Genomic DNA, 27,334 nt, shown 5'->3' on the forward strand with positions numbered 1-27,334 from the left:
TGCACAGAAAGACAAGGTGCATGCCAGTTTCGCATTTTAACTCATCAGTTTCATAGAATCATAGAACAGCTAGGGTTAGAAAGGGCCTTAAGATCACCCAGTTCCAACCCCCCTGCCATGGGCAGGGACACCTCACACTAAACCATGTCACCCAAGGCTTCGTCCAACCTGGCCTTGAACACTGCCAGGGATGGAGCATTCACAACTTCCCTGGGCAACCCATTCCAGTGCCTCACCACCCTAACAGGAAAGAATTTCTTCCTTATATCCAATCTAAACTTCCCCTGTTTAAGTTTGAACCCATGATCCCTTGTCCTATCACTACAGTCCCTAATGAAGAGTCCCTCCCCAGCATCCCTATAGGCCCCCTTCAGATACTGGAAGGCTGCTATGAGGTCTCCACGCAGCCTTCTCTTCTCCAGGCTGAACAGCCCCAACTTTCTCAGCCTGTCTTCATACAAGAGGTGCTCCAGTCCCCTGATCATCCTCGTGGCCCTTCTCTGGACTTGTTCCAACAGTTCCATGTCCTTTTTATGTTGAGGACACCAGAACTGCACACAATACTCCAGGTGAGGTCTCACAAGAGCAGAGCAGAGGGGCAGGATCACCTCCTTTGACCTGCTGGTCACGCTCCTTTTGATGCAGCCCAAGGATATGGTGGCTTTCTGGGCTGCATCCACACACTGAAGCCGGCTCATGTTCATTTTCCTCATTGACCAACACCCCCAAGTCCTTCTCTGCAGGGCTGCTCTGAATCTCTTCTCTGCCCAACCTGTAGCAATCCCAGGCACAGCTCCGACCCAAGGGTAGGACTTTGCACTTGGCATGGTTACACTTCATAAGGTTGGCATCAGCCCACCTCACAAGCGTGTCAAGGTCCCTCTGGATGGCATTCCTGCCCTCTAGCGTATCAACTGAACCACACAGCTTGGTGTCATCGGCAAACTTGCTGAGGGCGCACTCAATCCCACTGTCCATGCCAGCAATGAAAATGTTGAACAAAACATTTTTACTCTGAAACTTCTGAGTAATGGAAATTAAAGAATGATTTAACACAATTTAGCAGTGTTTAAATAACAAAAGATGAAGGAGCCAAGAATTATGCTCAGACAAAGTTATTTTATTATTCCTACAGTTTAAAAAATAAAATTAGCCAATGTTGGCATGAGTTCCACTACACAGCAAAAGAAAATTTATGGTTTTTAAATAAATTCTGGGACAGGGAAAACAATCTCAAGATACCACTACCGGCCTTTCTCTTGAAATCAAAGTAAACAGCTCTTTTTTTCCCCTGAATATGCATTCAAATCAAGCCTAAAAATATATTAGACCAATAAAGTTACTTCACTGAATTAATGTGCAGAAAGAAAAAAAAAAAGCAAATCTAAGAAAATATGTAAACAATTTATGTCTGGAAGTAAGGAGTTTATTTCATGATGATTCATCACCTTCTTCTCTAATTCAACTTTCTAAGATTTTTCCATCAAGCTTTCTAAGGGCTATATTCCACATGGAGAAACACATGAGATTCTTGAGATCGAGAAGTGCAACATTAGGAGTTCCTTGTCAGTTGGCATCTTGTTCTGCAGTGGGAGAGACTGATGAAGGGCTCCCCAGACGTCTCACACAATCTGACTTTTGTCATCATCATCTTATCCCCAGTTAATTGCACTTGTTCCTTCAACTGAAGTAATTGGATTCTTAAACAGAAGTTTGAGCATCTTGACTGCATTTTGGTTGGACAGTGAAAGTTCTCGCACCACTGTCATTCTTTAATCTAAAAATACAAGCAGATGGAAAAAACCCTATGGTGAAGAATGAAGTACCAAATGTAAAAGGATCGCAGCTTTTTTCAATATGATCTATTTAGATGTGCAAACAATAATTCCTTTTGTTCTGAAATTCTCTTGAACAAGATATATAAACTAGTAAACCCCAAATAGCTGAGAGTTTAGTCTCCAGTTCTGCAGACACAGGGCATCACAGACCTAAGACCCCATTCACTTCAAGTTAAACTTATTGAAAAATGGGTACAAGATTAAAGCCCTAATTTTGTATCCTATTTAAGACAAGGCAGATTACTAAGAGCATTAAAGCTCCATAAAGGCCAGAGCCCAGCATACCTATGCACACAGGGACAAGACAGAAATTCTTTCCAATTTTTTGACATTAAATGATTCATCTTTAAGTCCCAGTACCAGAAGTAGGTTAATCTGACTAAACTGCTCTCCCTCAGGCCTAGAATTAGAAGTTATATTCTAAACCAAAAATCATAGGAAGATTTTGTTAATGTGATAGAGGACATTCATATTTTTTGATCCTAACAGGAGGCAAAGCGTTTCTATTTAGCCCCCCAGCCTTTGCTTCCTCTCACACAGGCATCAGTAAGACTCAAACGTACAACTGTCTTTCCTGCTAACAGAAAAGATCTGGAACCCAAACTAGCTACAGTAAATTGACCAACACTTCTTATTTACAAGCTAATTCAGGTATATTTATACAGACAATCAGGTTTTGGAAAGACTGATGTACATTAAAATAGTTAAGGTTAAATAAACCTTAGCTTTAAACTCCAGAGAGGAGGGAAAATACGCAACATTCAACAATTTAAACTGAGTCATTTTTGGTCCAAATAAATTGAACAGAACTGTTACAAGTTTTCCTCACATCTTGATGAAGCACTGTCTCTTTCAGCAGAATAAAATCACTTTTTAGACCAAAGGGGTAAAACAGGTCTTAACCATAAAAACTGAATGTTATGTGAAAGTTAACACCGTTCTTTTATAGTACGGAAAGTCTGCTGCAAAAACACCATACCTCTGTGACAACTCCTGCAGCAATAGTGGAACCACTGTAGCGTAACATAAACCTCCCAAGTTCTTTAAAATCTTTATACAACTCTAGGGCAACAGGTCTTTGAGTCTGTAGTTCTATTAGAGCATTCTGTCCTTTAGACAAGAACCTACACATAAATAAGCAGAAAACTCCATTATAAATACATGCATGAATTAAAAAGAGAACAGTGAATAAATGGAATAAAAAATTAAAAAGCCAAAAGGATTATGATCAAGCTTGATTTCAAGTATAACCCAAGCCACCAGACTGAAAACACATTTGCCTGGAGCAAACCCTTTAGAAAGACAGTCAAGTTTTCTTCAAAAGCTTCTATAGAAGGGCATCAACATTTAGCAAATCGTTTTAATTATCTCACTTAATACCCATTTTTTTTCATGTCCAGTAGAAATCAAGCCCTGTTTCAAAATTCTTTGCTCTGTAGTCATGATTTTTCTTCCCATTACCTTTCAAGCAACAGTTTCAGCCATGCAAAAGGATTATTCTGATAACACTGTGTCTCAGATAACATTTCTACCCAAATAGCTTTGAGTAACTAGAAGGAAGTTCCCACAGTTTAACTCGTATGCGAAGACTCCCTAAATCTGATTTTCTCTGACCCACTGTCTAGCCAAGCTTTAGACAGTAACCCCTCTCAAGAATTATACGAAGAAAAAAAACTAAACCAACAAACAAAAAACAAAGCAAAAAAACAAACAAACAAAAAAATCCTTTAAGTACAGGGTTGGTGATGTAGGATTTACTACAAATTCTGCAAGTGACCTTGGGCAAGTCATTCTACCTCTCAGGTGCTTTGCATTTATCATGTTTGGTTACAGAGTTTTTTCACTCTGTAAAGCACTCTGAAATCTAAACATGAAACCAGCTAAAACAATGAAAGCCTATTCTTTAAATACATCATTGTTTCATAATAGAAAATGCTCAGTGTATAAATACATAAAGAGCCATTTCTTAAATAATTATTAACTATTCAAAATAAACTTACTTAGGTTTACTCTTTGTCACTTCACCAGTGCTTTTGTGCAGGACACTCAACAGTCTTCTAATAGTAGCAGGTTCACTCACAGTTTGATAGTGTAAAAGCACCTAAAAATATTTTTTCTGTTATTAAACATTCTACAATCAGAAATCCCAGGTGTTAATACTTGAAAACCTCAACTTCTTTTAAGACTCATTTTTTGAACAAATGCTTATAAAACTTTTCTCATAGGAGTCTCTGCCCAACAACCAGTAACTGTTTTTAGTTCATAAACTTTGTGATGTGTAGAATTATGACAGAAAGATTATTTATTAATTCATCATAAATACATTGTTCATTCTTAAGTGTTTTGCTTTTGACACTTCAGTGTAATACCACAGCATGAACTGGTACTTTATTTTAAAGGTATCTTACAACTAAGTTCATCATTATACTCCTACAAGGCATAAGCTTTCTAAAGGACAGCCTAATTGGACTGGTGGAACTCATGTTCTCTGAAATGGCAAAGCTATGTATTAAAAGCTATTAAGAAAATACATAAGCAGCCATAATAGCCCCTTACATCCTCTTCAAAACACAGAAGAATCCATTTCATCCGAACAGATGGAACTGCTTCTGGATGCTAAATGCCTCCCATGTTTGGGGGGTTGAACATGGAGAGGAAAAGCCCCGAGGAAGCTGTAATGAACATAGGAACTTTCACAGACACTTACAGGAAATCCTTTAGTGATTGGAACCTCAATATTGAAGATGAGAACCCGAGCTCTGAAACGAGTGCAAACTTTAATGGGTTCCTTGGGATCACAATATACACAGCCAACACTACAAGAGAGGTGAACAAAAGAAACTGATATATACCTTGACATACAAATGTTATTCACTGCACTGGAAAAAGACAAACATTTACGACAAGTAAAGCAAAGACAATGCCACTTTAATACAACCTAAGGGTGGGGAAAAAAAAACAACAAAAGCAAACCACCAACCAGGAACACCGTATTAAAGCCTATAATGAAATTAATTCCTAGACAATGTCTAGGGTACTTTGTGGGTATGCATGAGAAGGTCTGTCTAGTTCAGTGAACAATTACGTCCACTGCTAATCAGTTTCTAAAAATGTCAGTGTTTCCTCCGCGCAGGTACTTTGAAGAATTAGACTTCCATTCAGAGATTAATTGTTCCAGAGCAACAACATAAATTAATGCAGGGTGCCCAACGTTGCAGTTCTGCTGCCTACAAGTCAATTATTTTGTGGATAAAGAGATACTGTGCTCAGGACTCTCAAAATTTAAATCTCTCAGCAGCTTTTTCAAAATACTCTACATGGAGTCACAAAAAGTTGCTGCTCTTCACAAGTCAGTCAGGTAGACCAGACATAGCTTTTTCACAGTAGCTAGTTTTAGCCATCTAAAATAAAAGGAAAATTAATCCCACACAGGAAAACATGACTGAAGAGAATAAACTGCACAATTAAATGTATGAAATTTCAGATGCAATCAAATTTCATCTCTATCAAGAGGACTTAAAACTTTGTACCTGTTCTTGACAAATCTAACATCTCCAAAAGATGAATGACATCAAGCTAACGAAGCCTTCATTCAACAAGCAGAGCAAGACTTCTCCTCCTCCCCCCATTTACCACAGAGAATCATGCTCCATTACAAGATGGCAATACAGAAAAGCCCAAACTTTTCCCTTAAACACAGAAGATAACTTTGCAAAACTATCAATGCAAGGATTTTTTTTCAAACAGTAGCTTGAAAGTTTACTCTCTGAAGTCCAAATGATTGTAAAAATGGTGAATGAATTATGGGTCCAACTTTCTAACCTGAACAAAACCTGACACTTACCTAAAAGCTTGAGGCTAGTGCTTAGCATGAAACCTACAGACTGAAACAAACACTAATAGATCTACTGTGTCTCACTGAATGTGATCCCCCAAAAAGGAGGCAGCAAAACATGTACGAAAACAAATGTTACAAGCAGCTAAATGTGTTGAATAAATAGTTTCCATCAATTCCACTTGTCCAGATTTACTTATTGGTATGCAACAGCAGTCATCAATATGTTTTGTTAGAATGGTTTATGATTTGATAAGCTCTTCAAAAATCTTTTGTTTCATTTAGCAACAAGTATACTTAATTCAGCAATTAAAATGTCCAAGGACAAGTCTTAAGGTCACCAAGATTTTGAAGGTTACCACTGTCAGCACTAGGGCAAAGTAGGAACACTAACAGTATTCTTCTGAGGTAGCCGTTGTACATGTAGCAGATGTTTCCAACGTTTGTACATGCAAGCCAGGTGATAGGCATCACTTTGGTTTTAAATATCCTGGTAGCCACATCATTCTTCAAGTAAACCGCTGATTGTTAAGTATAATAGTTATACAGCTTTTCATTAAAAACAAACCGTTACTTAGACTGAAACCCAGTTCTGCTCACTTGATTTTGATGATATCCATGCCGGTCAAAGTGAGAGTAACGTGATCTCCTGCTGCAGCCCAATCAACTGGTTCATCATGCAGTGTGATTCCTGGAAATGAGTAAGAACAGAACCTCACAGTGAAGTACCTATGTTCTGAGCTACAAACAAACAGCTCTGTTTGGGCCATTTGTGCTTCATCAACCATTACTCATCAAATTTCAGTATGAATGGGTTGAGAGTAAAAGCTTTTTAACTGAGAAGACTGAGGAAGCCTTGTTTCCCCCCTTGGTGAGGACTCACTTATTCTCTCACCCCACCCTGCACAACAACATGGCTTTATTTAAGCCAGAAGAGAGGACCTGGCACTTGCCACAGAGCGCAAATGACGCAGTCCCGAAAATGCTGTAGTACTAAATATCTCCATATCTGCCCCACCCATCCTTTGAGGCACACGCACACCCTAGACCGCATCTTTCATGTACTTTAATGGTACTGTGTCAACTTTCATTTACCTTAAGTGGGTTTGCTGACTCTTTCATAAAAAAAAAAGCGTAACCGATGCCTACCATTCACAATGTTGTGTCTATTCAAAAGCACCTTTAAAAGTAACAATGTTCCGATTTTGATGTATTTTAACCTGGTTTATAAGACAACCTGACTGGTGGGTATGGACAAAACCAAATACTCTTGAACTAACACTCTGAGGTTTCTTGTAGACACCAAGAAGGAAATTTAAAAAAAAACACTTTTTAAGAATCCTGCATACATTAATAGGATCTAGTTCTATTTTACTACAGATTGATGTGCAAACCTGTTTCCAAAACCACATGCCAGAAAGCATCATTCAATTGTGTTCAGTACTGTTTTTCTAAGCAGGGGATACAAAATACATCTTTTCGATGCTACTTCTTCCACTTGCAAAACAGGAATGGCTACAGTGGTCTGATACCGACATTTATCTGCATTACTGTAACATTCCTGTGCACATGAACAACGTGCATACAACTGTATAAAACAGGCACAATGAAAAGCTTCGCAAATGAGCACTGAACAAGCTGGTTCTGGAACTGAGCAAGACAGTCAAACCTGCACACAGCTTAATTCAGGATAAGTAGTCAGGCACAGAAACCTATTCATTTACTTTGAGGACTTAATTTTTTATTCATTGGTCAATGTAGGAAAATAATAATTTTGTCTTTTTGTTTGCACATGAAATAAAAACAACTCTGCAGTATAAAGAAAGCAAGCTTAATTAGGAAACAGCTAAACATTTAATGCCTTGACTTAGCTATTCCTCTTTCCAGAAATTAAATGTATTGAAATTTAAATCCAAATTTCTACTCTTTTGTAGTTTCTCAGGACAATTATACCCTGAATGTCTGCATATTATGAAAGGATCAGTGACAAATCTCATGAACATCAAACAGCAGAGACTTAATTCTCAAGCTTTTCCACATCTAATTCATAAGATTAATTTCTAAAGGTTGTTCAACATCTTCACACTTCTTAACAGCAGTAATGCTCCACAGCAAAGCTGAATATTAATGATTCCTGAACTGCAAATTTTTATAGACATTGCTGGAATTCAGATGTTTCTACAGGGTCTTCATAAAGCAATGCCAAAAGTCATGAGGCTGTAACATTTAGAATATTTGATACAGTAAAAAAAAAAGATAAAAATTAATAATGCAAGATTTCACATACTCTTGATAGACACATTTATACATACATAGTCACATCTAAAGAAATCCGTTTTATACTTTCACATTTTATGTTTGACAGTTAGTATCAGTTTGACAGGTCGTTACCATTTCAGTAACTGCTTCTAGCCCAGTATTGACCTGAAAGCAAACACACTTCTGAAGACTGTACCTTTTGCAGTGCAAGTTTCATTGGGAGGCATAGCCAGAAGTCGTTCTCCAACCTGAATATAGCCTGCTTCTATTTTACCAGTCACACAAAATCCTGATCCTTGGTCTGTAATAGACACAGTAATAATTTCAGAACACTCTGTAATACGGTTAATTTCCCATCACAAGTTAGCCCTGCAGCAATGTATAGGTAAGTTTTTAATATAATGAAGGTGGGCTTTTTCCCCCCAGCAGTGTTCTGTATTTGCAAGTTAGCTAGCTGTGCATCATAATGAAAATGAAACACTGAATTCAAAACCTTTAGATCTCATGTTTTTCAGAACTAAGCGAGAAATATCCTTCTTTAAACAAATGTAGATACATGAAGAAATATTTTCTAGTTTTTCAATATTAGATTAAGCCCCTTAATCTATAGCAATTTTATTTAATTCAGCACACTCTTACTACAATTACAGATAAAAAGCATACCACAGACCTTTCATAAAAATTCTCATGCATACAAGTGCAAATTCTTATATTTACTGTTTAACTGAGTCAGAATCCTACATGTTCTGTCTGCATATTTACTTTTATTCCTGGGAAGTCAAAGATTGATTCAATCATATTATATATGAGGAGCTATTATAATTGTATTTGACTTAAGTATTTCTGAATAAAAGAGCTGCAAAGTTTTTCTTCTTCAACCATGCCAAATGCAAGGTCCTACACCTGGGTCGAAGCAATCCCAGGCACAGCTACAGGTTGGGCAGAGAAGAGATTCAGAGCAGCCCTGCAGAGAAGGACTTGGGGGTGTTGGTTGATGAGAAACTGAACATGAGCAGGCAGTGTGCACATGCAGCCCAGAAAGCCAACCATATCCTGGGCTGCATCAAAAGGAGCGTGACCAGCAGGTTGAAGGAGGTGATCCTGCCCCTCTACTCTGCTCTTGTGAGACCTCACCTGGAGTATTGTGTGCAGTTCTGGTGTCCTCAACATAAAAAGGACATGGAACTGCTGGAACAAGTCCAGAGAAGGGCCACGAGGATGATCAGGGGACTGGAGCACCTCCCGTATGAAGACAGGCTGAGAAAGTTGGGGCTGTTCAGCCTGGAGAAGAGAAGGCTGCGTGGAGACCTCATAGCAGCCTTCCAGTATCTGAAGGGGGCCTATAGGGATGCTGGGGAGGGACTCTTCATTAGAGACTGTAGTGACAGGACAAGGGGTAATGGGTTCAAACTTAAACAGGGGAAGTTTAGATTGGATATAAGAAAGAAATTCTTTCCTGTTAGGGTGGTGAGGCACTGGAATGGGTTGCCCAGGGAGGCTGTGAATGCTCCATCCCTGGCAGTGTTCAAGACCAGGTTGGATGAGGCCTTGGGTGATATGGTTTAGTGTGAGGTGTCCCTGCCCATGGCAGGGGGACTGGAACTAGATGATCTTAAGGTCCTTTCCAACCCTGACTATTCTATGATTCTATGACTAAAGTTCAGCAAAGGGTATATTTGATTTTTGTATGGGTACTGAAAATATCATTGTAGTATCACTTCAGATACACTTGCAAACACAATAGGAAGATGAGGCCTTTCTTAAGGTGTACATGCATGAATGTGCATGTGTGAAAATAACTGACATCATTCAAATAATGAACAAATTAGGACATTGAATCATAGAATCATAGAATCATTAGGGTTGGAAAGGACCTTAAGATCATCTAGTTCCAACCCCCCTGACGTGGGCAGGGACACCTCACACTAAACCATATCACCCAAGGCCTCATCCAACCTGGTCTTGAACACTGCCAGGGATGGAGCATACACAACCTCCCTGGGCAACTCATTCCAGTGCCTCACCACCCTAACAGGAAAGAATTTCCTCCTTATATCCAGTCTAAACTTCCCCCATTTAAGTTTTAACCCGTTACCCCTTGTCCTGTCACTACAGTCCCTAATGAAGTTAGAAGCAAGCATCTAAGTATTTTGTGTGTCACACTATTTAAAAGCTTCATTTAAAGCTGAATTCAAAGGAGCAAGCTCAAGATTTCAGGTTATGTACTACCAATTTGCTCTTTTGCATTCAACACCATTATTGATGAATGCTCCCATTTATCTAGCTGTAAAAACACTGTTAGTGCCTGCAAACTAATTTTCCTCCGTTCTACCAACCGAGATGATTGCAATTAACAGATGACACTGGGCATCAATAGAACAGAAACCTGGAGAAGCAGATACGTGCTAGAAAAAGAATCCCTGAGTTACAGTATAAATACCAATACAATATGGTACACAAAAAACCCTGAAGCTGGCTCTGCAAGCACTTGAAGGCAATCAGAACCATGAACAGATTCAAGGTTCCCAACCACAATCAAGAACCATTTATCTTTTCCCCAGAACATCACCACCTCTGGCTTAGTACACTAGCGCGGTGTTTGAAGCTTTGCTCTCTCCCATGCTGATTGTTTCTTGCGAAGTGTCAAGTTTCTTCAGCTCCCCATGAAATCAAAGCAAGCACAAAACAAGACAGTGGTGGACAGAATCAGAGCGTGTAAACGGCCTTAGATCTTTGTATCATGGCACTCAGGTTCTGTGAGGCCATATTCTTTGTCCTCAGGATTTGGACGCTGGACAAAGCTTTTCAAATGTCAGGTCAAGTCATACCCTAGACAGCATTATAACAGATTAAGTGGATCCTGAAGGAAATTACAGGGACCTCCTGCATCAGGAGATAGTTTGCCTGGAGAGAATATTCGGAGGGCTATGGAGGACAACAGCTAAACTCAGGCTGAGGTAGATGAATCACGTATGTGGGTAACCTTAATAGAGAAAGGGATTTTCCAAACTACGTAAGAGTACACTCAGCACTCTCACTTTTTACACATTTCTATGGACAGCATGTACAGGCACTGGAACAGAGCTGAGAACAACTGTTGATTCATGTACTTGTACCTGCAGCTACTTCCTCTGGTGGCATTCAAGTTAATTAAGTTTTGAAATCACAAGATAAGTAAAAAAAAGTAAAAAAACAAAAAGCCTAAAAAACACCTAAAAGGCCACATTTAGTGAAAAACCCTGTATATGTAAATTGAGTCCCTCCCAAAGCCATTATTTTTTGCATACTTTATCAGAACAGATTTAATCAAAATTGCTCATTTTGTGAAACTTAGCTCAACACAAAAGTAATTATTGCAACAAAAAGTTGTGAGAATATTTTGAAAGACCTCAATCAATAATCTCAACACACTTCCCCACAGCTCACAAAATTAAAAAAAAAATAAACAAATAAAAAAAATTACACTGACTGCCTAGATGACAAAACTAGTGTTAAAACACTAGGGTAAATTCTCATGCAAAGTTTCAATACTTAATGTTATGGCATCAGTACCTTAAGTCAGCCAACACAGGGCATGTACAGTATCCAGTGTTTTCTCAAAGACCCACATGAAAATGGCAGAAAACTGATTTTTCCAGTTACAATCAGTATCTTGGTTTGCTTGTACTTCCGCTATAAGCACCCCATATATAAAGTACAGCTTATTTTAAAATATGAAATTCAATAATAATATTTTGTAACAAATTTTTTATGACATTTCAAATCACACTGTCATTCAGTTTGCAACATTTGTCAAGGGACCAATGGAAAGTTTCAACTAGGATGAGTGTTACAAACCTTATTTCTAAGTTACCTGTGAATGTCAATGTATTTAACTGAAAAAAATACCAAGTTTGCTATTAAGACCTTAAGGGCTCAAGGCAGTCTGGTTTATCCAGACAATGGGAATAAGAACTGGTTGTAGGTACTTGCTGTCCGTTTCTCTATTAGTGCTAGAGAATTGCTACCTGCCTTTCATTAAATCCTTGGCTGGCTATAGTAGTCCCACCACCACTACCCTTTTCTTCCACCTCACCCCCCAAATTTTTATACAAAAATTAAGGAATTTATAATTATTTACAGCTACAACAATGAACATAAAATGAACAAGTCAAACTTTCTTAAAATCCAGGAGTAGAAGGTAAACAGGCCTGAAGTCAGACTCATAAAAAGTTTGAGAAACACTCATGTAGACAACAAGAACCAGTTTTGGAAAGAGAAATTCTCAAATTCTGTCCCACAGAACCATCAACTCATTACATAGCCAATTAGCTGGTCATGCAGATTTTCTTCCTCAAATTCTTTTCCAGTGTGTTTTTCCTTCAGCAGTACTATCTAAAATTTGACAAAGAAGAGTGCCTGAAAACTCGCTATTCTTGTTCAAGACTACCGATACATATACAAGATCCACTTTAAGTCTTATTTTTACATCATTTTTCAACACTTATATTAAATATTGGTGAAAATATTTAAAAACAACCAACCTTTAAAAACATCAGCAACACACAACCTAAATGGTTTATCCACTGATCTCTGTGGTGGCTTGAAAGAATCTGCAAATAAATTGATAAGATCTTTTAGAATTCCTGTATTCAGTAACTAACTCAACAACTTCTCACCTAGGGATAAATCAACTATATTGCATTCCACAGACTCTGTCCCATGCTTCCTCACAATAAAAGTTTTGACATAGATTTTTACACAGATTTGACCCAGGTATATCAGTTTTTAAATGAGGAAAAAATCACACTCACCGATTTGCTCTAACAAACATTTTCCTTTATACCACTGTGTGAGGTCACTTATCTGACCCCTTGTGACCAGATTTTCACCACCAAGGCCACTTGTTGGGATATAAGCCACATCTGATTCCTAATTAAAAGGAAGTTAAACATACATTAACGGGATCTTCAAGCAGAAGCAAGAGGTGCATTGTTTCAGTATTATGCAACTGATCTATAAAAGAGCAGTTTGCACATTCGTATTTCCCCTGGAGGAGGCAGATTTCTCAGTTAATCCATTTTCTTTCAGTTTACTTCGTGTCTGATCACAGTGCTCCAGCAAAGGGTTGGAGATATTTAAACACAATGACAGCAACATTAACAACTAGAAACTTATTTCAGGCAACAAACTCCAATTTTATATCTGACAGGCAAAACTTCTGTTTGAAATGCTGGTTTATGCATAGGGATTTCAGGAAGGCCACAGCCAGTCCAAATGAGGAAATGTCAGAAGAACATTCAAGAATGGCTAATGGAGAGTTTTCTTATGAGTTCATAATCCAAACTGACATCTGCTTTGGTATAAAACTCTCTACCGTTATTCATGCAATCCTGAACATTAAGGCAGATGATCCTTGGTTTGTTCTGCTTTATAAACAACAGTCCCAAGAAACTACAAATGAGGCGAGTGCCCCAAAGATCCAACAGACCTAAACAAAGATGATGACGACAGAAAGAGTATTGACCCAGGGCTCAACGTACATCCTACCAGTAAGAAAAGGAATCTCCTATACTATGTGCACATAGCAGCAGCAGAAAAGTGACACAAAATAACCTGACTGTAAGAAAAGCTTCTTCTACTCAAATGCCTGATCAAAGCAACAAAGATCTCAGAAATTTACATTACCTTAAAGCCAGCTTGTTTAAGAAATTGGCCAAGTTTACTCGTAATTTCCTGAAATCTTTCCTGTTGCCAATTCACCTAAAATAGAAAACATATGATGATAAGAAAATTTTAGATTTTTAACCTTGACTCCAACATACAGCTGCATGTCATCAACTCTTAGTACCAGTAGGTGTTCTTCACACAAAGCAGCCAATGCATTTTATAAACATGAGATTTCCACGTGGTTTCATAGTTGGACACATAAGAGCATATTAACAATTACTGATAGCAAATAACACACCACTACTTACCTTGCAAGCCCCTTTAGTATGATTTGTCCTTGAACAGCTCCTTTTTTTTTCTTAAATTCACTCAAAATTCAGATTCAGCAAGAATATATAAAATATATACACAGTAATAATCTAAAATACAAACTAGTAATACCTAATACACCCTACAGGTTTAAATAAAGCTCTTGGGGTCTTGACCTGAATGACCACCAAGATGCCCTTGAAGATGCCATTGGGTTAACTAGTACTTGTGAAAATCTAACATAACAAGGACCCCTACTCATTTTAGCACCAAAACTATTCTGTCTGCTTTGAAAATACAGCCGTCAAAAAAATTGCAAAGTCTAAGCACAAGAGACAGAGCTGAGAATCAAAGAAAGACACAATATTGATCCTTAAGGTCCACAATCCTAGATGGAAACCCTGCAATTGCATGAAAAAGTTAAGCATGTACCTGGTCCATTTTATTGACTGCAACAGCTAGCTGTGTCACTCCAAGAGACCGCACTAATAATCCATGTTCTCGAGTTTGTCCTCCAGTCTCAAACCCTGCTTCAAACTCTCCTCTGCTAGCATCCACAACCAAAATAGCCACATCAGCCTAGATTAAAAAGAAAACAATCAATCAGAAGTGGTTAAGAGGTGGAAATAATCTGGGTAAGTCTGTCGATCAGCAATAGTTCACACAAAACACACTCTGAACAGGAGTATGACACATACTTCACATATGACTTAGGCGGTTCAACCCTATCTGTCGTGCCCACTCTGGTGAGATATTATGGCATTATGTCACCTCATGTCACAAACCATCATTTTCTGTTAAACGCAAGCCAACTCATGATTTTGGGAACCTGTCCTCTTCAAACTGCCCACTACGGATGTGCTGCACAGACTTCAACTGAACAGAAGCAGTTTGTGCTCTGGAACCTTAAGAACAGATATGAGCACAATGTCCAGTCCTCCCCTCTTCAGTTCTGGACACCTTCACAGTCAGTAGCTGTGAAAATTACAGATAGATCACCTCACTATAGAACTGGGACAACTGGTCAACTGCATGTTGGATGTGGATGTTTCAGTCCACTCAAGACACTGCAGCATGCCAAAATCACAAGGTGGAAAAGAAAAAGTAGCCTGTTTTATCATCTAGGCAAACTGCCACAGCATTATGAGAAAAAAGGTATCACACAGTCTATAGTACTGCGTAAAAGCATATAAGCACAGGGAATAAAACCCACACTTTGCTGTTAGCTTTAAATGCTGCTAATATTCCTTCCACTTTTCCTGCTTTTGCAAGTAACAGCCGGGTAGACCACCATCACGTACCAAGCAATGGCGACAGACATGAACAGAGGTACTGCTGACAAGAGGCAAGTATATGACAATTTCATAAGACTGATGAGATGGACATCATGAAAAGAGAAGAAAAAGTGGTACTTTCTTTCCTGACACACTTAGGCTTCAGGATACCAAGAGAAGGAAGACAGGCAGCACACTGTCCTGGCTCTGAATTCCCCTCACTTCATCCTAGGCATGAAATCCCCGCAAGTCAGATAGAGACAGCACAACCGTGAGAACGGGAAAAGGATGAGGGATGAATTTCCCCACAGTTCTCAGCCTCTGAAGTGCATTGCGGTGAACTTCTCCCTCAAAAAAAGGACATCCTGTATTTTCTAAATTAGAAAACTGTACCTCAGGACTTACGTGAATTAACCATATGTATCAAAGGCTAGATCCTGCCCCTGATAAGGCTGATTTGCATTCTGCGTAACAGCAGTTGGGGATTCACCTCCTAACAGAATTCAGGCATCAGAGCTATTTCCATGTTTGCTTTCTTCCATGCATTGCTTCAGTGCTGAGTGTAGCTACTCTACCAGGCAACAGAAACATGCAAAGCTTCAGTGATTCCGTAAACAGGCTTCAGAACAGACCACCCCTTCACCATCCTGAGAGCTGAGGGAACACAGAGATACCAAGTCTTGTTTGGCCCGCCCCATCTTCTGCTGAATTGATAAAATTGCTGGTGGATCTGCCAGTCTTAACACTTCTGCCTCTATTATTTTTCTGCAAAAGACCAACTAATTTAAGCTGAAGTTGTAAAGAAAATGGCTTGGTTGAGCCAACATTTTCCATTGTTCTGAAACTAATATTTCACTTATAATTTTAAAACTCCTAAACTTCCTACAAGATACGCTCCACAATACAGATGACTGTACAAGCTCTACACCGTAATTTGCAAACTTCTGATTATTCTGCAACATAACCACTGGGTCACAAGTTCTGAACTCTTACCCAGGCTCCGCTTCAGAGCTAGAGCAGAACCTGGGGCAAGTCAGTCTTCCTACAGTATAGTTCTTTATCTGTAAAATCGTACTAACAGTATGATCCATCCTTACTGAGATCTCAAGATAAACTCGCATTTCAGAGTGTAATGGCACGCACAAAGTAAAAACCTCTACACAGTAGCTTAGCTTCAGAAAACAAAAAAGCAAAAAAAAAACCAAACCACAAAACCTTTGATTACAGCTCTATCATGGAGTATCAATTCTACTATCTAAAATAGGGTGCCTTTAAGTGGAAAATTTTCACACTTTCTATGTCATGTAACCGTTATTCTTCCCCCCTTCTGATTTATTTTTTCCATAAATTAAATAACTAACCTATATGAGAATGGGAAGTGTCAAATACTTCTGTCTTTACCTACTGCTCCTAAACCAAGCTGCAGTAGTCTCTGCAAATGTCCTATTGATGACACAGATGCACTCTGCACAAACTGTTATCTATGTTATGCTTTCATATTCATATAAAATGTATTGTTAAACAGATTGTTCAACCTTTCCAGATCCTTTTTCCTTTAAGCTCCAAACCATGTAGTCTTTACCTACAAATCCACTTTCACAGAACTTCTTGCTGAGCAGACACATGGCACATCTGAATAGCTTTCAAAGCTCAACTCTGATGTTATCAAACTGTAACTTAGTATTCAAATTACTTCCCTAATAAAACTCTCCTCCAAAATGCTAACGTCCCACTACTGCCTTTAAACAAGCACATTCTTTTTAAGTTTAGAAAACTCATGAAAACCTCAAAGGTATCTTCGCATCATCAATGATTTCATTTCACCTTAAGATTTAAGAAAAAAAAAAAAGAAGAAAACAAATTTAAGAAAAGGTTTTAAATAATAATGCTATTGGAAAGAGTTTTAGACCATCGCTACCTGTGCAGCTCCTGTGATCATATTTGGAATGAAGTCTTTGTGGCCTGGAGCATCCATCAGTGTAATTACTTTAGTCTTTGTCTCAAATTTGGTCATACCCACATCCATTGTCACTCCCCTTAAACAAAGCATACATGCAACACACCATTAAAACTGCTTGAAAAGCTTCATCAAGTAAGCTATAAAATACTTAATCCTGACGTTAGATGCTTCATAGCTCTCATCTGATTTAGCCTGCACAAACAAACTGAAAGAAACCTGCCTGCTGGAAAAGCAGAGCTCTAGAGCTGCCTTTCAGTAACTCCGGTCATGAAGAAACAAACACCCAGAATTCACAGTACTAACTCCATGCACCATGTACTATGTCCCAACAAGCTCAGTGAGAACATGAAAATTGTACTCTGTATTTAAATCGGTGCTAATTTCACTTTTAACATTCAGTTCTTCAGAAAAAGGCAACATATAATAATGGGAACATAGCCAAGAATAATTAAAAAACAAAAAAAGGTGTGTGACTATAGGAATACAGTGATACATTTGCAAAGATCTACACGCAGAACTACCGATTATCAAGGAAGGATTACAGCACTTTGACTCAGTTCCACATCTCACTAACAATCACATGTTCTGCACAGGATTTGATTAGATGAATCCTATCACACACATATGTATCTCAGTAAGCCATCTGCATCTCCCTTCACAGATGATGAAGACTGGTATTTTCAAGGGACAAAACTTTTCATGTTAGCCTAGATACTTAAAATATGCTACTTCTGGTGACAATATAAACTAACAAAATAAACCTTCCTTACTGCCTTACTCCATGTTCTTCGGCATCGGTTTTCATTGTGAAGGTTATAACCTATTCACCTTATAAGAACTTATATGCTATGAAACCTCAAGTTTACAAGTGATTGTAAAAATATAAACACGTAAGAAAATGCTTTATTATTTTCTGAAAGCAGAATATCATGTATTTAGCTTTCTAATGTTCTTAGAAGCTCTTAGATTTTTTTAATTTGCTTTACTGCTTCCTCATTAAATACTTTTTCAACAGGACTATAATTCTGACACCCTTTCATAGAAATATCTAAGCTAGAACTTTTCATATAAAATGATAAGCAAACTGAGAGAAATTTGGCAGCAATGAACCAGTAAGGCAGCTTTAAATGAACTAACTTGGCTACTAGAAGCCAAGTTAGTTCTAGAAACTGCATTATAGTTTTCCTCTACACTCCACAGCATAGAAATAAGTAAAGAAATACTCAACTCCTTATTCACATTTCTTATAACTCAACAAAGATAACCACTTTTTTCTTTTAGTAACATGTACTCATACAAAGAAAAATATTTGCTAATAAGCATTGAGTAAATATCTTCAAACATTTAGGACATTTCTACCAAAGCATTATTACTAGATCTGTATTTCCTAACAAATGCTGTTCTTTCAGAAAAAAAGAAAAAAAAAAAGGGTAAGTTTCACTGAAAGATAATTCTACCTTTCTCTTTCTTCACCCGTTTCATCCAAGACCCATGCATAGGCAAACGAAGCTTTGCCAGCCTTCTTAGACTCTTGCTCATATTTGTGCATAGTTCTTTTATTCACATTTCCCAAAAGGTAGAGCAGATGACCCATCAAAGTACTTTTACCTGCATCAACATGCCCTATAGGGAGGGAAATAAATATTACAATAATTTTATTAATTTATGCATTTTAAACATAGTACAAGAAGAAATATACTATAACATGAAAATCACATTCCCTAAGAATCCTTATGCAATCCACAGAGCCTCACAATCCTGTAAAACAGAGATACAGAGAATTTTTATTGAAACTCTCAGCATGACATCTATATAGCACCTCCAAATTCTTACTAAAAAGAACACATTGACAGAATGAAACCAAACCAGATTACATTTTACTATATTGTCCTAGTCAAGGACATCTGAATGCATTTTTTCCAAAGAACAACAACAGTCAAGCAGATGCAACTAAAACTAGTATGAGATTTTCCTTCCCTGTAGAGAGGATAGTTTTGCTTCTGTATCACTTCCAGATTCACTTAAGAAAATTTTTCATCTCTATGTGTGTCAAAATGTAGTTTAACAGTATTACCTATTACCACCAAATTAAGCAGTTGCTTTCCTCCTTGCCTCTTCTCCAACTCTGCTTTCACATCTATTTGTGGTTTTGTCTTCCCTGACTTTTTTACTGGAGTAGGCACTGTATTTTGCTCTTCTGAAACCTGCGCTACTTGTGAAAGAGCAGATTTTGAGACTGCCTCAGGTACCCCAGAAGTTACACTGGCATCTTCATCTGACAGTCCTTTCTGAGGTGTATTAGCATGACCATTTTCTTCAGCAATCACACTAGGGAAAAAAAACACAACAAAAAAAAACAAAAAAACAAAACACAAGGAATGACAAAGAAGCCATAGAAATGCAGGAGAGAAATTGAGTTTTCCCTTCACTATCATATAAGCCCCAGACGAAGAGTATGTGATAAGCCCATTAAGGTTGAAGCGATAAGCAGTTGGATACAAACTGCACAGATACCAGCTCTGAACATCTTGTCTGAAAAGCACTGTGTACAAAACCAAGATAAGAAATAATCTTGCAAAATACATGAAACAGATAAACAAAAGCTTCCCACAAGCCACTTTTTTTTTTTTAGAGGGAAAGGACAGTTGTGCAGAAGAAATACAAAAAGCTGGCTGTCTGAACTAAGAGCCCAAGTCAACTTTGAAGCATCGATACTATGACAGCTTCCACATACACTACAAGTACTGCAGCTGAATGTAGCTATATTCTATTGTGAGAAGAGCAATATAGCATAAAATGTAGATACTAAGCATACCTGAGGTGCAATTTAAGGTGCAATGTTTATATAGAGTTACATTTATCATTACTTAGAAAAGTTAAAATTGGTAAAAACTTAGAGGCATCTAGAATCAGGGACTATAAAAATAGGACAAGGATTAATGGGTTTAAATTTAAAGGAAGAAATTCTTTACTGTGAGGGTGGTGAGACACCAGAACAGGCTGCCCAAAGAAATCCCTGGCAGTGTTCGAAGCCAGGCTGGATAGAGCCTCGGGCAACATGATCTAGTGTGAGGCATCTCTGCTCATGGCAGGGGTGTTGGAACTAGATGACCTTAAGGTCCTTTCCAACCCTAATCATTCTATGGTTCTGATTCTATGACTAAGGCAATTTGGATTCCCCAACTCCCCTTCTCTAACACCCTGTTCTCCCATAGCTCACCATACTAATCCTAATAGTAAATAATCCTAAATATATTATTCTCTTACACTGACTTGTAAATGGGAATAATTTCCTAACTTACACAAGTACTCTGAGAATATACAACATGATTCTTCACCTGTTATGACAAAGATGACCACTAAATATATATGCTATGTAACATCTTCAAGAGAACAAAAGCTTTCTTGCTGCCTGACAGAGCTTCATGGTGAGGCACTAATGCAAACAGCAAGACGGGAATAGAAGCAGTTATTACAGGTGTGACAAAACTGTAGCACAGCAAACTTCAATATACAAACTACTATTCATTGCAATATGTGGAAATACCTACAAAATACTATATTTAGAACTTCATCCAAGAAGAGGCTTCTTCCCATGGAAAACCGGAAAACCTTTCCAATGCAGTACTGCCATGCTGTGGGCTGCTTTCTTATGGAACAAATTCATGCAGGCTCTCAGAATCAACTGTCTCAACATTCAGGGTGAATTTTTCACCCTCTAGTGGTTTATGTATCACTGCTTAAGGTTCTCAAATAGTTTATAATTTGGGTGGTGCAAAGCAGAAGTGCTAGATATAAATGAAATAATGAGTAAACATGACTCTAGCCAACAAAACATTAGGCCTTCCTATTTTTTCAATGGTGGAATATTTGAACAGTCAGTACACAGCTCCATTTAGAATTTTACAGGTTTCAGATATTACCATGTTTTGGAAATCTGAAAACCACCTCTGTCATGATAAATTAAAACTTGCAATTTCAGAGGAGAAACACCAAAACGGATAAAGTGTATGATCATGATCTACTTGCAGAGCGTCTCTGATGAGATAATTCAGCTTTTTGCTGACTGGTGTCAGGGAAGGGAGAGTAAGTATATTGCTATGTACCTAATGGAAAATGAGCAGATGAAATGTACAATTCCAGTCTCACAGAAGTATATGAAGCAAGATGCAGCAGCAAGACCCTGACAGTTAGTTATTCCTTACCGCAACCAGATGAGTAGTTTATTGAAAGCTTGTTAACAGCTCATAAAATTACAAAGGAGCTTCTTCTCTAACAGTCAATGAGAAAATGAATGACATTAAAAATGCTTCTCAGTAAGCCATTTCCACTGAGATTTTTCAAAATTATTGAAAATTTCTATCAGAAGACAGAATACCGTATTAGTACCCAGTATGTCACTAGTGCAGGCAGTTGAGGCTATAAACAAGTTATCTGCATTAGTAAGTATCTTTGGTAGCAAAGTTCCAACTTGGTTTGAGTTATGTTCAATCACCATACCAAGAAAAAAATTTTATTTGAAGCAAGAGCAGTTCCTAACTAATTCCTTGTGTCTTTGTACGAGAAACTGATGGAACTTCCAAGAGCTGTGTCTGCTTGCCAACATCTGTGTCTGTCTGCCGCATGACTGCTAGCCACCAACATGGAACCATTTAATTAAGCAACTCTTGACTTCTCTGAAATGACAGAACCACTATGTACCTTGTATGTGCACTGAAGTAATGTAATCAAGAAAGCTTGATCACCAGCAACTCAGACACAAAAGTCAAAAAGAGCTTACTACAGCTTTTTGTTAGGAAATCAGGAGACATACAAAAGCCTGGCAAGGCTGCCAAGGACAAATATGTAGTCAAAATTAAAACTGCCGGGCCAGAAACTTTCTATACTTCTTGCCAGCCAGGACCATATGAGTAAACTGAGTAAAAGCTATGGTTAAATCACTGTTTTCTGGGGAAAAAATAAGAAATACAACATACATTGTCATAAAGTATGTTAGAAGACACTCAATCTCACACAATTATTGAGAAGTTCAAATTACCATGCATTCAAAGAGGAACCTGGAAGCTTATCTAATGAAGATTAATTCTGCATAATTTAGCTTTTAAACACTGTTTTCAATCTCGTAGTCTAGATGCTTAGTGAATTATTTTTATGCAACCGACTCTTTCGGAGTACTTACAGTCATTACAGGAATGTCTACATTTATTTCCCCTTTCAAAATTATTAATTAGAATCATAGAATAGTTTGGGTTGGAAGGGACCTTCAAAGGTCATCTAGTCCAACACCCTGCCATGGGCAGGGACATCTTCAACTAAATCAGGTTGTAAATCAAGTATGTACCAAAGTAAATCCACAGTTGACACCATTTTGAAATCCTTATTATGTAATATTGATCAGGCTGGTTACAATAATCATCCTTTTCCGCTCACGACTTCTGGCATCCTTCATGATTTAAGAAAAAGCCTTGTAAGTAGTTTTGCTACAGCATCAGTTTGCCAGAAGTGAGTAAACTCCATTTTCTGTAGACAATCGGTAGACTACAAATATTCAACAACAAAGGCAATCAATGTTGGAAGCAATTCGCAACTTCTAATAATGCGTTCATTTTAAATAAGATTCATTTATTATGAGGTCATACCTCATAACAAGACTGAATCATAAAGACTGAATAGCTAGTCAAAGAATGGTTGGTTATTTTTGCTAATTCTAGGCCACTAGTTTTAAAAACATGGTCCATGAATTATCTTCAAGATCCCATAAAGATGACAACAAAAGCTAGATCATACCTACTGTACAATTGCTTTTTAATGGTGCCTCTTCGAACACCATACAAGTATCTGGGGGTGAGATTAAGGGCCAGTTATAGGTGTTTTAAAACCCAAACTGCTATGAATCATTTACAACACTGTGCTTTTGGTCAGTGATATAAACTATGTACTTAGAAATCTACTTTATTATAAATTCTTTGCAGTACATTTATCAATGCAACAGTAACATAAAAGGGTATGAAAAGAATCAAAAGAACAAGCCTTTCTTAGGTGTTAATAAACACAGATTCATCCTGTTCCCTGACAACTCATCTTTATGCTGTCAATATTCCACTAGGTAACTGCAGAAATAAATTCCCAACTCTGATAATCATGTAGCTGAGGCAGAGGTTAATGCTTTGCTTTGTTTTTTCAAGTTTAGAAACAAATGTGTACAAAGTCATTATAAACTTGGAAGACAGTGCTAGTGCTTCAGCTAACCACAATATATTTAGCACAGTCTTTATGCAAAAGACCTAGTCAAGCTTCAAGCAGAATCAGGAAAGTAAATGCCACTATCCTACACAAAAGGAAAAGTAGGATGCAAATATGGTCAAGACCTCCTCCCCCATTCTTCATGTCAAGGTCCTAGTGCCTTGGAGGTGTTTCCACAGTTGCCTGTAGGACAAAAGAATAAAGGAGGCCATCACAGACTCCCTGAACCAGCGATCTTCAGACATACCCAATAACTTTACTATTTAAATTGTGCTTTCTTCCATTTTCACTGATTGGGTATGCTCCAGATTTCATGCTCTTTTCCAAATCCTTCCACTTCTTACCTATTCCTCCCACTTAAAGCTAAATGCCCAGTATGTACCCAATTTTTACAACACAAGCTTGCTCTTCATCGGTATTTCAACAGTACCAGTAAGTAAGTGAGGTGAATTAAAAAAAAAAAAAAAAAAAAAAAAAATTGTCTTTGCAATATTGAGGATTTACCTAAAGGGATTACCAGCAGGTTCTGAAGGCTTCATTTTTTCTGCCACAAAAAATATATCAAGTCACTTAACTGGAAGCAATCATGACACAAACTATTTCAGGTTCCATGAAGAGAAACAGTGGCTGAGAACCATGTTAGTGCCAACTATCTTTCCCCAAAGACTGAGTCATAACTACCCTATTCAGGAATTACTCCATTCCAAAGATAAGGAAGCATTCTTTCTTATCTCCTCCTTCCCTATGGAGAAGACACACAAATACAAGGTGTGACAAATGCTAAGTACCAGAAATACATAATTATGTATTTTCCCTTTTTTTTTAATGAACAAACATTTTAAATGGTCATTTTTATAGCTAAAAAATTCAATCACTACTATCCAGGATTACCTGGCATATCTTTTTCACTCACTTAAGATTCCTTTCTTCTTAAAAGCTTCTACCCAAGTTAATTTAATACACGGAAGTCCCCATGAAAAACTCCCATTTATAAGAAGTATGGCAGAAACATCAGAGATGATTGTGAAATTCCTATCAACATCACAGCACCTTCAAGTCCAGTTGTCACATCCAGCGTCACTGGTGGAAATGAGCCAATGGTGGAAAAAAAAAATAAAGTTCCCGTTTATATACTGCAAATCTCAAACAGCACAGAAAGATTGTGAAAGGTCCAAAAATTTTTCATTTGGAGCTTATTGCATCTAAGTAGCTGAATGAAAGTAAAGTCTCTTAGCAATGATATTTAACAGTATAAAGGGAATAATGACATCAGCTTCACACCTTGTACTAAAGCTTAAGAGACTAAGAAGATCCAACAGCTTGTTTTCACTCAATTATCAAACATGTACAACATACTGTAAAATAAAGATCATCCTTCCCTCTTACTCCCAAAAATGCTTTCCAGATCAGAACTACAAACACTTCAGGATGAGGTGAGGATGTTGGCACTGCTTACACTTGTGATTTTTTTTTTTCCTGAGGATGAACTATGAAACTTCTTGCATGGATTAGGTGGCAAGATCTGGCTTCAAAACCAGAAGCACATCAAAGAAAGAAAAATCCATTAACCATTCTTTATAGAAACAGCCTAATGTAGTGGGGAGGCACAGGATGCTACATGTAAAGATATGTCATGGACTGTATTCTGAACACACAAGCTCTGTCCTCATATATATTTTTAAGTATTCACTACTGGCTACTACTGCATGTAAAAACTCAGATGCCAGTTTCCACACTCTCACAAGACATCCCCCTCAACAGTTCCAAGTGAGAATAAAATTAGAACTACTGCTCAACCACTCTAATTTAGCTATAGCATAAGGAGGACCAATTTCTTCTCTACAACAGTTGTACCCTGGACACCTGTTAACAAAAGCTGCAGAGGAAGACAAAGGTTAGCTATAAGTAATTGTTTTGCCCATAAATTATTCTTAAATGTATTACTTCCTTTGAAGAACAAGCGATTACAGTTAAGATTTATTGATTTCATAATTCCACTTAGAGAACTAAATTTAAAATAAACGAACCCCAAGAAAGTTCAGTATTCTATGAAGCGGATGTTTAAATAATCTGACTAGCTGATATCTCTCTGCACTATTCATAGTGAAAGGATTTGTTAAACTCAAAACGTGAGGTACCATCTTCTGAAAGTAATTCTGAGTCAAACAAGAAGCTGAGATGGTGAGTTCTGGTGACTGACACTAAAACTGCTGTAAAAAAAATAGAAAAAAAAAACAACTTCTACAGGTGCATCAGTCTGAAAGAAGAGCTACTGATGTACCTTGATGTATGAGGGCTTGGCTTACCATGGAACTTCAAATCCCATAGATTGTTTCTTTCCAGACACTGTCATTTTGGTAATTTTTGGCATAATTTCAGATTCCATTCTGGCTGACTGGGAATCCCTTGTTTTACCTAGTAATAGACAAAAAGTAAGTTTGAACTTCAGGTTGTGACTAACAGGTGTTAAAGTTTAACAAGTTACATTACTTATCTTCAACTCACAGATACTACTTGCATGTACTACATGTTTATTCAAAATAACCTACCAACAATATTTACACAAAACATTGTTTACAAACAATATTTACAGCTGCATCTCCAAGCATCCACATGACATCTACACCATTGAAGAGCTTTACTCCCAGTAGTTCTACAGAACGCCAGAACCATTTCATGCAGTATGAGGATGAAGAAACACTCTGCAGTTGCTCACTAGCTGATTAATTCTTATTTAGTTTTTCTTTTGCCTTAATATTTTTGAACTTCAAATCTATTTTTCCCATAACGTAATTGGGACCAAAATTACAATAAGGTTCATTCTTAATTTTGTGAAGCTAGTTTCAAAACTAATAGCACTGTACCTCTGCTCTCAAGGATATTATACACACAGGAAAGCAAAACAATAACCTGAATTCAGAATTAAGCTGAAAATTTTAAACAATCTTCACCTACAGATGTATCAGAAATGTGGAAAAATGCCCCTTGTCTTCAAGTAATAGACCAGTTTGGCTTAGTCACAAGTTGAGTGAACACTTATTTTGAAGGACAGTTTAATCTTTTTTCAGATTACTACTGTAAGATAAACTGCTGGAGTCATTTTGGTCCTATTCATTTAGGTTAACTCTTTATTGTGTTCTGAAGTGTGACAGCTACACCTTTAAAACCACAGAATCACACTGCTTTATATATAAAGTTGCGGTCAAAGCTGCCAAAGATTTCAGGTAAGGAAACAGAATACCACAGACATATCCATAACAGACAGCATACCAGAAAAGCTGTTGTGCAAGTTTTTGTAAACAATGATGCTACAGATTAAGAGATTCTTATTTAATGTCAGACTCTAACTTCATCTCCCTCATTTGCTTTATCTGCTAATACTCATTTTATTTATATGCCACCTGGAGATCTCTGGAACAAATAGTCTGTATATGCATCATTAATAATTGCATACCATGTCCACTGTAAGTAAGGAAAAACAGTAAGAGAAATAAATGCAACAGTACAAACCATGGTTTACAATAATCACAAATTACGTAACTGACAAACAAATAGTAAAGATTCCAAATAAAAATTCTCAGATCACTGGACAAGGACTATAGTTAAGCACAAAGATTTCTATTTCATCTTCAAGCTCCTACATAGATCACTTATAGCATTCTTTTTAGTAAGTAGTTAACCACTTGAGTTACAGTAAAAATTACATTACTTTTGGTATCAACTTGGTATGTCTTTTTCCACTTTAACAATTTTCAAGCAGCCACCACTTTCAACTGCTAGTTAAACATGAATGCTTTACATGTAATTTGAAAGACAAATTACATTAACTCTCAGAAAATACCATGTTTGAAATCAGGCTGCTAATAACTAATAAATACAAAAAAATGAAATTGAAAAGAGATTATTTGAAAAAACAAAGATAATTCATATCACATAACCTGAAAACAGTTTTCAATCTACAAGCAAT

The 27,334-nt window shown here is 37.4% G+C and overlaps 1 protein-coding gene across 3 annotated transcripts in view; it reads right to left on the minus strand.

Annotated features, from left to right (window-relative positions):
• Nucleotides 1-1,099: 1,099 nt before the first annotated feature.
• HBS1L (HBS1 like translational GTPase) overlaps nucleotides 1,100-27,334 on the minus strand; it is a 57,771-nt gene continuing 31,536 nt past the window's right edge. For 2 of the 3 annotated variants that reach the window (XM_062639603.1, XM_062639606.1), the window contains 14 exons: nucleotides 25,674-25,782; nucleotides 19,199-19,452; nucleotides 18,582-18,747; nucleotides 17,083-17,200; nucleotides 14,323-14,469; nucleotides 13,600-13,674; nucleotides 12,726-12,843; nucleotides 12,456-12,524; nucleotides 8,129-8,233; nucleotides 6,274-6,364; nucleotides 4,546-4,654; nucleotides 3,839-3,939; nucleotides 2,818-2,962; nucleotides 1,100-1,777 (listed from right to left, as the gene is read on the minus strand). In XM_062639603.1, coding sequence (XP_062495587.1) covers nucleotides 1,766-1,777; nucleotides 2,818-2,962; nucleotides 3,839-3,939; nucleotides 4,546-4,654; nucleotides 6,274-6,364; nucleotides 8,129-8,233; nucleotides 12,456-12,524; nucleotides 12,726-12,843; nucleotides 13,600-13,674; nucleotides 14,323-14,469; nucleotides 17,083-17,200; nucleotides 18,582-18,747; nucleotides 19,199-19,452; nucleotides 25,674-25,782 — 1,619 coding nt within the window. In that variant the 3' untranslated portion in view covers nucleotides 1,100-1,765. The remainder of the gene's footprint in view (nucleotides 1,778-2,817; nucleotides 2,963-3,838; nucleotides 3,940-4,545; nucleotides 4,655-6,273; nucleotides 6,365-8,128; nucleotides 8,234-12,455; nucleotides 12,525-12,725; nucleotides 12,844-13,599; nucleotides 13,675-14,322; nucleotides 14,470-17,082; nucleotides 17,201-18,581; nucleotides 18,748-19,198; nucleotides 19,453-25,673; nucleotides 25,783-27,334) is intronic. The other variant, XM_062639604.1, reaches the window with a different exon arrangement.

Source organism: Pezoporus occidentalis, unplaced genomic scaffold (genome assembly GCF_034315485.1).
Source record: "Pezoporus occidentalis ecotype Australia unplaced genomic scaffold, CSIRO_AGI_Poc_V1 ctg61, whole genome shotgun sequence".
Lineage (NCBI taxonomy): Eukaryota > Metazoa > Chordata > Aves > Psittaciformes > Psittacidae > Pezoporus > Pezoporus occidentalis.